This window comes from Ranitomeya variabilis, chromosome 6 (assembly GCF_051348905.1).
Source record: "Ranitomeya variabilis isolate aRanVar5 chromosome 6, aRanVar5.hap1, whole genome shotgun sequence".
Classification (NCBI taxonomy): Eukaryota; Metazoa; Chordata; class Amphibia; order Anura; family Dendrobatidae; genus Ranitomeya; species Ranitomeya variabilis.
The window spans coordinates 538584275-538596890 of NC_135237.1; the positions used below are offsets into that span (position 1 = coordinate 538584275).

Genomic DNA, 12616 nt, shown 5'->3' on the forward strand with positions numbered 1-12616 from the left:
GAATCCACCATTCACAATAGGCGATGTCACACAGCTCACCTCCTCCTCCTGTACAATGACTGATAACACCTCTATATACAGTAGATAACACAGGATTCACCATTCACAATATGTGATGTCACAGCTCACCTCCTCCTCCCCCTCCTGTACAATGACTGATAACACCTCTATATACAGTAGATAACACAGGATTCACCATTCACAATATGTGATGTCACAGCTCACCTCCTCCTCCTCCCCCTCCTGTACAATGACTGATAACACCTCTATATATAGTAGATAACACAGGAGCCACCATTCACAATAGGTGATGTCACAGCTCACCACCTCCTCCTGTACAATGACTGATAACACCTCTATATACAGTAGATAACACAGTATCCACCATTCACAATATGTGATGTCACAGCTCACGTCCTCCTCCTCCCCCTCCTGTACAATGACTGATAACACCTCTATATATAGTAGATAACACAGGAGCCACCATTCACAATAGGTGATGTCACAGCTCACCTCCTCCTCCTGTACAATGACTGATAACACCTCTATATACAGTAGATAACACAGGATTCACCATTCACAATATGTGATGTCACAGCTCACCTCCTCCTCCCCCTCCTGTACAATGACTGATAACACCTCTATATACAGTAGATAACACAGGATTCACCATTCACAATATGTGATGTCACAGCTCACCTCCTCCTCCTCCCCCTCCTGTACAATGACTGATAACACCTCTATATATAGTAGATAACACAGGAGCCACCATTCACAATAGGTGATGTCACAGCTCACCACCTCCTCCTGTACAATGACTGATAACACCTCTATATACAGTAGGTAACACAGTATCCACCATTCACAATATGTGATGTCACAGCTCACCTCCTCCTCCTCCCCCTCCTGTACAATGACTGATAACACCTCTATATACAGTAGATAACACAGGATTCACCATTCACAATATGTGATGTCACAGCTCACCTCCTCCTCCTCCCCCTCCTGTACAATGACTGATAACACCTCTATATATAGTAGATAACACAGGAGCCACCATTCACAATAGGTGATGTCACAGCTCACCACCTCCTCCTGTACAATGACTGATAACACCTCTATATACAGTAGATAACACAGTATCCACCATTCACAATATGTGATGTCACAGCTCACCTCCTCCTCCTCCCCCTCCTGTACAATGACTGATAACACCTCTATATATAGTAGATAACACAGGAGCCACCATTCACAATAGGTGATGTCACAGCTCACCTCCTCCTCCTGTACAATGACTGATAACACCTCTATATACAGTAGATAACACAGGATCCACCATTCACAATAGGTCATGTTACAGCTCCCCTGCTCCTCCTGTACAATGACTGATAACACCTCTATATACAGTACATAACACAGGATCCACCATTCACAATAGGTGATGTCACAGCTCACCTCCTCCTCCTGTACAATGACTGATAACACTTCTATATACAGTAGAATAACACAGGATCCATCATTCACAATAGGTGATATCACAGCTCACCTCCTCCTCCTGTACAATGGCTGATAGCACCTCTATATACAGTAGATAACACAGGATCCACCATTCACAATAGGTGATATCACAGCTCACCTCCTCCTCCTGTACAATGACTGATAACACCTCTATATACAGTAGATAACACAGGATCCACCATTCACAATAGGAGATGTCACAGCTCACCTCCTCCTCCTGTACAATGACTGATAACACCTCTATATACAGTAGATAACACAGGATCCACCATTCACAATAGGTGATATCACAGCTCACCTCCTCCTCCTGTACAATGGCTGATAGCACCTCTATATACAGTAGAATAACACAGGATCCACCATTCCCAATAGGTGATATCACAGCTCACCTCCTCCTCCTGTACAATGACTGATAACACCTCTATATACAGTAGATAACACAGGATCCACCATTCACAATAGGAGATGTCACAGCTCACCTCCTCCTCCTGTACAATGACTGATAACACCTCTATATACAGTAGATAACACAGGATCCACCATTCACAATAGGGGATATCACAGCTCACCTCCTCCTCCTGTACAATGACTGATAACACCTCTATATACAGTAGATAACACAGGATCCACCATTCACAATATATATCATCCACCTTCTCCATTTCTTTTACTCAGATCAGAACATCAGTCAATTGCTGCTAATGTCCATGTGAAGAACAAAGGAGTCTTAATATTAGGCCTAGTACCCAGTGGGTAAATGTGCAAGATTTTCTATCATTTTGTTTGTTTTTTCAGCAATGTGAACCCTTACATAAAAAATAACATATGGTATATCACGTAGATCATCCCAGTCTTTGGTGTTCATACATTTCTCATGGTTGATCTATGAGGACGTTTTCAGTCACATGGGCAATGCACAGACTAATTGTACCCAAAGGTAAAAAATCCGTCAGCTGAACTCAAATGTGACCCTATAAAAGTTTGATAAGTCTATATAGGAAAACCGTATAAAGCTTGTGTCTTTCTCTCGTCTGTATTACCAATGTGTTTGCCTGAAGCAAAAAAGTTTTCAGTCCATATAAAGACAATGGGCGTGGGGTTTTCCAATTATGAGTGAGTTTTTCTGAAATCAGAAATTCTCAGCATAAAAACTGGGCAGACGGCTGAACGAGAGCCACGAGGACTGTATACGAGCTCAAAATATTCTGCCTGGAACGTATCGCTCTGCCAAGAAAAGTGAGAGGACAGATGTCTGAAATAAGATCCTATAGCGGAGGTGAGACCTTTTACTATAGATAAAATATCCCGCTCACATCTGCTACCTTTCAGCGGGGAACTCAACTATTCCAAACAGGAGCTCAGATACTCGGTCACGCACGGGATTTTGAGAGGTTTATAAACCAGAGACTGAAATTAAAGTGGAGTAGGATGTTTCCATGGTTTTCAAAAAGCTGCAAAGGGTTCATTGCATGAAAAAAGAACCCCTGATCTGATGACTGCAGGATCACAGTCACTGTCAACATTCTGCTCCTCTTCAGTTACCATGAATGGTCTATTCCTCTTCTCCAGTCACCCTTCTGCTCTTCTTCAGTCACCCTTCTGCTCCTCTTCATCAGACACCCTCCTGCTCTTCTCCTTCAGATACCCTTCTGCTCCTCTTCTTCAGACACCCTTCTGTCCCTCTTCTTCAGACACCCTTCTGTCCCTCCTCTTCAGACACCCTTCTGCTCCTCCTCTTCAGACATCCTCCTGCTCTCCTCTTCATCGGACACCCTCCTGCTCATCTTCATCAGACACCTTCCTGCTCTTCTCCTTCAGACAGCCTTCTCATTCTCTTCAATTGCTGTCAATGTTCTGCTCCTCTTCAGTCAGTGTCAACGTTCTGCTCCTTCTTCACCATTGTATCTGCTCATTTTCAAACCTCCTATTTTCCTTCTGGACCTCAGTGTTGACCCACATGGGTGCTGCAGTTTTTTACTTTTAGCTTTTAGGTTGATATTTGGAACCTAATCTGAAATGTTTGGATACCAGATGAGATGCTACATACCGTACACACAATGTATGGACAGAAACACATGGGCTACTTGCACAGTGAACAAGTCTGTAGGAACATGTTCACACACCACCAAGAAACTTGAAGACACAAAAGAGCACAGTAAGACCAAAAACACTCTGCTGTAAAAAAAAAATCAAAAAAAAATCACAGTAATAAGTGCTAGTAAAAAGATGGAAAAAACAGGGTATTTGGTTGATACTTTTTTTTTGCAAAAAAATGTATACTAAGCTGCTCCACCAAACGTCAAGGTATACCCATATAGAGCAGTCCTAACTGATGTATGCAATCCCTATCTGATGTATTTAAAACCTGACCATCTGTATATTACCTGTATAAGCAGGGTTCAGCGAGGGAATGTCCATGTGGACACGTTGAATGGAACAGCTTTTGTGCAAATGACCCACAAGGAGTGGTGGATACCTCCCCAGTATTGTAGACACAAGAGAACAATTATGGAAACCGAAACACATGGGCTACTTGCACAGTGAACAAGTCTGTAGGAACATGTTCACACACCACCAAGAAACTTGAAGACACAAAAGAGCACAGTAAGACCAAAAACACTGTTGTAAAAAAAATAAATAAAAAAAAATCACAGTAATCAGCAAATGCTAGTAAAAAGATGGAAAACACAGGGTATTTGGTTGATACGTTTTTTTGCAAAAAAAAATGTACCTTGACGTTTGGTGGAGCAGCTTAGTATAAATTGTTTTGCAAAAAAAACGTATCAACCAATACGTGATTTTTTTTTTTTTACAACAGAGTGTTTTTGGTCATACTGTGCTCTTTTGTGTCTTCAATGTATGGACAGACTACAATGAAACCCAGGTCATAGTTCTCGAAAGGGTCCAAAAGTCCAACAAAGGGGGCAGTGCAGAGGTTGGATGATGATAAAGTAGGGCCGAGCTGCAGGGCAAAAACATTTAAAGTTCAGATACGGAGAAGACGCTCAATGCTCCATAAGCCACTAATGATCTGGTCTATTAGTGTCCTGGGGCTGTTGGAATTACCCATGAGTGCCATCACCACAGAAACCTTTTTTTAATATGGGAAAGGGATTTATTGCCAATCAAAATGTCTATATAAACATAAAAAAAATCTACATAAATCCGGTGATGATATCAGTCTTGGTATTCCTTTGCCAGAGGCTTATTTAGGCAGGAAGTCAGGGGCTCTGCAATAGAAAAATAAATCATTAAATATATTGTATTTTCAATACGGGTAAATAACCATAAAATAGAGGGAAGAAATAAGTGGTGAGTGGGGCAGCAGTTGTGGCAAAACAGACAATTGTGCAGCCGCTTATCTCCTCTCCCCTAAGTAGGAATTAGATTCCAGCGATGTTCCATGTAGTACAGGCTGGCTTGCCCCAGTATTTTCAACCTCAATTTTTTTTTATAGGGGACCTAAACATAGAAAATACACCAAAACTTCCTCCCTTAAAGGGTATCTGTAAGCAGTTTTATGTAATCTGACAGCAGCATGATGTAGGGGCAGAGACCCTGATTCCAGCAATGTGTCACTTACTGGGCTGCTTGCTGCAGTTTTGAGAGAATACCTGTTTTTTCGTCTGTAGATGTAGCAAAGCTCGGGAATGCTGAGCTGTATATAACCCCGCCCACACCACTGATTGGCAGCTTGTACACAGGAAGCAGCCAATCTGTGTTGGGGGTGGAGTTACACAGATGAGCCTGACCAGCCTGCACTTGTGATCTAGTCCAGTAGTGATAAGCTCCTGCTGATAAAACACTGATTGTATTGAAACTATAACACGGCCTAATAAGTGACATATACCTGGAATCTAAAACCCGGGGACAGATTCTCTTTAATCTTCTCTTCTCCGTTGATTCTATAGTTTCTTATATTACCATTAAAAGAAATCACAGGGGATCAACCACGTCTCTTCTCCATCCTGACATTTCGCTAGCTAGAAGTTGACTGACTGCAGCAGGAGCCTCCCCCCTTTACATAAATTAAGCCAATTCCCTCCCAATTAAAAATGGCACAGATCTGAAGGAGGTTACCCTACGCATTGTCTGCAGATGCCCCCCTTATAACACTGGGTGACCACCAATAATGGCAGCTGTCCCAGGCAGCGAGTGTACAATTCGTCTCTCTAGTTCTGCTCCGTGTGTCAGTCTTCACCTTCGTTCTACCATAAGTGCGTATGACTCTATGTAGTCATTAGTGGCAGAACATGACATCTCCTCATTATAATCGGTAACCCATGACCCCGCAAGGCTGCCGGACCCCCCAAGGCTGCCGGACCCCCCAGACGACTGACGTACACTAAAAGCTGTTCAAACAACCAATTACACAGAGGTGATGACAACGGACCCTACAATCACCGGCGCTGACGGCAAACGTGACTGATGAGAAAACAAACATGGAGGCAATGGGGAAAGTGCGAACCGTCATGTCCGTGGTGAACTCTGCACAGTAGGGTCAAGATGAGGACAAAACAAACTTGTACCATCCTTCCAAAAACAGCGCCCCCCAGTGCGTGGCTTGTGGTATTGCAGCTCCGCTCCATTGAAATAAATCCTAAATCACCGTCTTCATCAGGCAAATTTTAATTTTTGCTCCATTTGCTTTATTTTTCCACTAGGTTTTTTTTGTGGATTTTAATGACCTCATTCATTCTACCACACGGTACTGAAAAACGGGAAATTTCCAAAAAAAAAAAAAAAAAGGAAACCCCCTGCACTTCTACTATTGTTTTGTGTGTATTGTAAGGATTTCTCTTGTGTCGCCATTTTCCAGGTTCCGTACCGTTTGTCTTTCTCCGCTGATGGAGCCGTTTTCTTTTCTTTAGTACAGCGAGCGGATGGTTTAATAAATCTGTTTTGGTCCAGACGCGACATTTTTATCGCATGCTTTGGCGGGGATGTGGTAACCGAAAAACAGCAATTCTGGGGGCCGGGGAGGAAGAGGTTTTTTCTCTTCTCCGATTGGGTTATTTCATTTTATATTGTGACAGCTCAGACTTTTGCAAACGCGGCAATAACAAATATGTTTATTTTAATTTATTTTTAATGGACGAAAAGGAAAAAAAAAAGTGATTTATTTTCTTTTTAATAAAAATTATTATGTTTTTATACTTTTACTGGATTTTGTATTCTTATTACGGGATTTGAATCTGCGATTATCTGACCGCTTGTACAATATATTACAGTAGATAGTAAAAATCACGGTCTCCATCCACCATTATTAGAGCCCGATGATGGCTGTGTATCACAGCCGGCGTCTGCCGGGATCAATGCTGGCTCAGCTCCTGAGCCTGCACCAAAAGCCCAATTATAAAGCCCCATTAGTATGGAGAAACAGATGAACCAGCCTAAATATGGTAGATAGATAGATAGATAGATAGATAGATAGATAGATAGATAGATAGATAGATAGATAGATAGAGAGCACTGTGCAAAAGTTTTCACCAGGTGTGGAAAAATGATGCAGTGTAAGAATACTTAAAAAACAAAAATTTGTATCAATTAACGTAATGCAAAGTAAATGAGCAAAAGAGGAAAAATATATTTTTTGCACCGTGTTAGACAGTAGATAGAAAAATATTAAATGGTTGATGCCCATTATTTGAGTAGTTCCGGCCACATTCCGACTAGACGTACCCGGCCGCCTACAATTCATTTGTATCAAGTGAGGCCACACACGTCTAGTCAGCATGTGACTACAAGTATACAAAGCACACATTTGCAGTCACACGTCCGCCGGCTCCTTGAGAGTCCTGACAGCGCTCACCCAAGCATGGACAACCCCTTTAAAAGGGTTTTACAATACTGATAGTCTATCCTTCGGCTAGGTTGCCCATATTAGATCAGTGGGGGGCTGACTCTTGCCACCCTTGTGGACCAACTGCTTGAAGGGGCCACCACAATCAGTTTAGGTGAGACGTATGGGACTAGTAAGTGTCAGGAGCGCTGGTAAAATCACTGAAGAGGCTGAAGCAGATTGACGGGTGTCTAGAAACCAGTCCTTTTTGGATAATTGAGGGGTCCTAAGCCGTGGATACCCACCATGATGTTCTATTAGAGGGGAATAGATGGCGTCTCTTCGTAAGTCTTTATAAAAGAGTATGAAGACAGTACAACGGAGGAGCTAGAAGCCGTCTTGGTGGTTTCCCTCACTCAACAGGGCACGGAGACAAGATCAGACACATCAGCCATTATCATCACCGTCCTGACAGACGGCTTGTTATGTTACCGTCTCAGGACAAGCTGGGAGCATCCGTCACACTGTCACGGAAAGCACCGGCCGGTCACGGTGAGTGGAAATCCTGACGCTGGAACTAAGCGAGGAAAAATGACAAAGCCGAGTATCAAAGGGCCCGCTAAAAGGATTTGTCAGGACACGGAAAACCTCGCCCTTCAGGTGTAAAAAAAAGAATAAACAGAAAAAAATATATCATAAAAATAACCATTGCTTTAAAAAAAAAAAAAAACACTGCAGAAAATATAAAAAAAATATATAACATTAATAAAAAAAAAATCTAACTAATGGTTAATTACTTGCAATTTAAATTAAAAGAAGAAAAATATCCCCCCAAAATTCCACTTTGACAATTTCAGGCCACAAAAATAGGATATAAAAATGTTGATTGCCATATGGAATCATAACGAAGAACAATGGAAAAAGAGCCTGAAGACCCACCTCTTCCGACAAGCCTACAACCTGCAGTAACCACCGATCAACCAAACCGCTGCATGACCAGCTCTATCCTCACCTACTGTATCCTCACCCATCCCTTGTAGATTGTGAGCCCTCGCGGGCAGGGTCCTCTCTCCTCCTGTACCAGTCATGACTCGTATTGTCTATCATTACTGTACCTGTTTTTATTATGTATACCCCTCCTCACATGTAAAGCGCCATGGAATAAATGGCGCTATAATAATAAATAATAATAATGTATTTCCTCTGCACACTTCTGTGCATAACCCATTTTGTGGCAGTGAATGAGGCCACCACTCGTCTCGGCAGATACATGAAGCCATAACATCAATGGCATCAGAGGAGTCACTGGATAACTTCTTTCAGAGCTTGTACAGAAAACAGAGTAGAGGAGCAGCATGTTGCCCCCCCAAGTATTACAACCTCGGTTTCGCACACTTTCCTTGGGCTCGGCATGTTGTCCTCATAATACACGCACTATTATGCACACTTCCTGGGGCTCCGCATGTTGCCCCCATAATACATCCTCTGTTTTGCACACTCCCTGGGGCTCCGCATGTTGCCCCCATAAAACACGCTCTGTTTCGCACACAGCCTGGGACGCCCCATGTTGCTCCCATAATACATGCTCTGTTTCGCGCAGCCCCTGGGGCTTGGCATGTTGCCCCCATAATATATCCTCCATTTTGCACAGGCCCTGAGGCTTGGCTTGTTGCCCCCATAATATATCCTCCATTTTGCACAGTCCCTGAGGCTTGGCATGTTGCCCCCATAATACATGCTCTGTTTCGCACACAGCCTGGGACCCGCATATTGCCGCCGTAATACATCCTCTGTTTCGCGCAGTCCCTGGGACTCTGCATGTTTCCCCCATAATATATCCTCCGTTTCATACAGTCCCTGGGGTATGGCATGTTGCCCCCGTAATATATGCTCTGTTTCACACACTCCCTGGGGCTTGGCATGTTGCCGCTGTAATACTCCCTGTTTCGCACACTCCCCTGGGGCTCGACATGTTGCTCCCATAATACACGCTCTGTTTTGCACACAGCCTGAGACTCCGCATTTTGCCCCAATAATATATCCTCCATTTCGCACAGCCCCTGGGGCTTGGCATGTTGCCTCCGTAATACATGCTCTGTTTCGCACACTCCCTGGGGCTCTGCATGTTAACCATATAAAGCTGGAGACACGTGGAGTTACAGAATGGCCCCATAGAAGTCTACGGCTGCCGTTTAGAGGTTGTAATATAACTGTAAGCACGAGGACCTATATATGGAAAGTTTGGTCCAGGGGCTACGTGGGTACACGGCACTGTACATCCTGCTGTGGCCGGCTGTATACTGCCGGGTACGATCACATATCACCCTGTAGACATTTAGAAATGGTACAAGGGGTGGAGGGAACCGTCATAAGGTTTTGGGCCGCAGACGACAGACGCAGCCTGTGCTCAGACACCCCGGAGCATCGGCCTCTATAATTTACTGCTGTGAAATCACTTAGGGAAACTTCAGAGAGTGGAAATGACATAATGAGGGCTCTCCGAGACAAATGACAGGTAATCTCCCTGCTCTTCCGGGACAGTCTCTTCACAAGTCATCCCCGGACAGTCTCCTCACACGTCATATGTCCTCTTGGTGTTTAGAACCATCAGTCTTGCTGGTTTTTATTTTTTTACCACTGGGGTTACTGGCGGGTCTCATTTGCTGGCACATAATGGATTATGCACAGAAGCCAGAGAGTCTAAGAAATCTTATAAAGAAGACACGAAAAGTTTTCCCGCCCGGAAAGTGACCACGCGTGCAAGGATTACACCTGGGGATTATGTAGGGCAGACAGTCTGGAGCGGAGCCGTACGGACGTCTCATCCGATATCTGTGCAGTGCCGGATCACATTAACCTCTCAATAACCATCAAGGTCTGGAGCATTACTGAATGTTTTTTGCTTGGAAGTGACTATATAAAACTTTGATTTGAGATAAAAAGTTGTGATTTTTTTTTTTTTTTGTCAATGACGTTTTTAGGTAGCAAAATATAAAATAATGCAATTTTCTCTTTTCTTGAGCGGTGCAAATGAATCAATGACATTAATTCCTCAGGTTACAAAGATTTGCTTTTTAATCTGACAGCAGCATTATCTGGGGACAGAGATCCTGATTCCAACAAGGTTTCAATATAATCAGTATTTTATCATCAGGAGATTATCACTGCAGGACAAGGTGCCACATGCCAGTCAGTCCAGCTAATCTGGATAACCCCGCCCCCCAAACCGATTGCTGATAATGTACACAGGGAGCCGCCAATCAGGGGTGTGGGCGGGGTTATACACAGCTTAGCATTTGAGCTCTGCTACATCTACAGCAGAAAAAAAACAAGGATTCTATCAAAACTTCTATCAGCCCCTACATCAGCCTGCTCTCAGATTCCACAACAAAAACCTGCTGACAGATTTCCTTTAAGGTTAGGAGGACTATATATATATATGTATATATATATTTTTTTTTTTTTTACTTGGTTTTATAGAGTCAGTGCCAGTATCACAGGATCAGACAACACAGGGTTTGTTTGTAGTCTGTTACCGTGGAGATGCAGATCCGGAAAACAATCGGAATACACAAAATGATTAAAGGGGTATAAAGCAGCACTGTCAGTAATGGAGATAGAGTTATACAGATCTGGGGGCCTTGGATCACTGCCTGCAGCCTCCACTATGAGTAGGTAATTGAAGCAGGTTATCTGATGGACAGCAGACATGGAGCGAGTACACAGGGTAATTAACAAGTGCCTGACATTTGTCATCAGGGCAAAGTTTGACTGTGTACATCCCAATTACTAAAAAGGTGCTAATCAAGAGCACTGCCCCGAAGGGAGGCAGAACGGCTCCATGTCAGCGGTCTCCTGTGATTATAGAAGTACAATATTTTCCATGATATTTCTATAAAACCAGAGTTTGGCACAATCTATGATCAGGGGACACATTAGCATTCAGTCTATAAATTGTTCCCTAAATCCGGCTTCCGACCACCCCTCGTCCCCCTGCGTCACGCTAATGAGTCCGAATGTGCCGCCTGAAGCTGAAGCCTGACTAATAGTCTATTAAAGGGGCTGACAATGGCCTCTACTCGACTATGGAGGGCGAGACGGAGGGAGGCGTAACCCCGGCGCCCGTCACTTCCATCTCACATCAAAGCATTCCTTCATCATGTCCCCATCCGCAGCACATGGAGGCTTATAGGAGCAGAAACAAGGGGCTGACACTCATTTCTATAGATGACATTTCTACTCTAACCTCCAGAGCGGGAGAAACGCAGGAATATAAAGAGATCTGAAGCCGGCGACGGCTGGGACCGGAATCCCGCACAATGGTCTCGGAAGGGAATAAAGTGCGCTTCTTACACTGGATTATCCTCACAATGTGATCCTGAGCTCCGCATGTCGGGACACTTTTCAGACGCGGCTTTTCAGGAGAGTTAAATACCTCGGAGATGGTCTGTAATGAGTCACATAAAGGGCCCTGCCTAAACCAAGACATACCAGTCTGCACCAGCTGATTTACGGGCAAAGTTATAAAGTTATGGCAAACTGAAAGGATTTACCATTACTTTATGATCTGCCCCAGTCCTGAGAATAAAAGGTCTGCAGTGGTACATGAGCGCCCTCCAGCAGTCTCTGCACTGGGACCTCTGCGCAGACAGGTAGTTGCAGTACTGCTGCACAGGGAGAGCTACAAAGGGAGTTGGACCACGTTTAGGGAGAGGTGTGCGCCTTGTAATGAATCTACGGCATTTTACGACACCAATCTCTTCCTAAAGACATGATACGTACGGGATCCAGAGTTTAGGGAAAGCTTCGATTTCCTCGGGCGAGTATTCGTCCATCCTCCTGGGAATGATTCTGGGCTGTTTCAGTTCTGTCACAAGATTCTTCAGGATTTCTTCTGGGATATTCTGCAATAGATAATCAGACATATAGGACGTCAATCATATAAACACAGCTCCACCTGCAACCCTGGGTATCCTTCTTCCTTAGTAGGGTTCTGTACGGCACGATAGGTGCTAGATCAACCCTTAGTGGATGTAGACTGTAATACACAGCCAACATCCTGCTGCAAAGGCCGGGATTAGAGATTATTGCCATCACTGCCTACGAAGCTGTTGTCATTAGGGACCATGGTAGATAAGGATAGGTCCACCCGGGACCGATAGGCAAAGTATTAGCACATCGAAACGCAGCGGTGCATTACAGACGCAATTGATTTTCGTGCCATTTTTATAGACCCCCCATTTTTATCTGAACGCCACGATCAGTCCGCAATTCCATGCATGCTGACTTGTAGGCCAGATGTCATCCCAAGATATA

The 12616-nt window shown here is 43.8% G+C and overlaps 1 protein-coding gene across 2 annotated transcripts in view; it reads right to left on the minus strand.

The window, feature by feature from the left end:
• Positions 1–4610: 4610 nt before the first annotated feature.
• Positions 4611–12616, minus strand: part of MRPL13 (mitochondrial ribosomal protein L13) — a 31855-nt gene continuing 23849 nt past the window's right edge. For both annotated transcript variants that reach the window (XM_077271158.1, XM_077271156.1), the window contains exons 6-7: positions 12083–12204; positions 4611–4748 (exon numbers count right to left, since the gene is read on the minus strand). In XM_077271158.1, the coding sequence (XP_077127273.1) occupies positions 4724–4748; positions 12083–12204 (147 nt within the window). In that variant the 3' untranslated portion in view covers positions 4611–4723. The remainder of the gene's footprint in view (positions 4749–12082; positions 12205–12616) is intronic.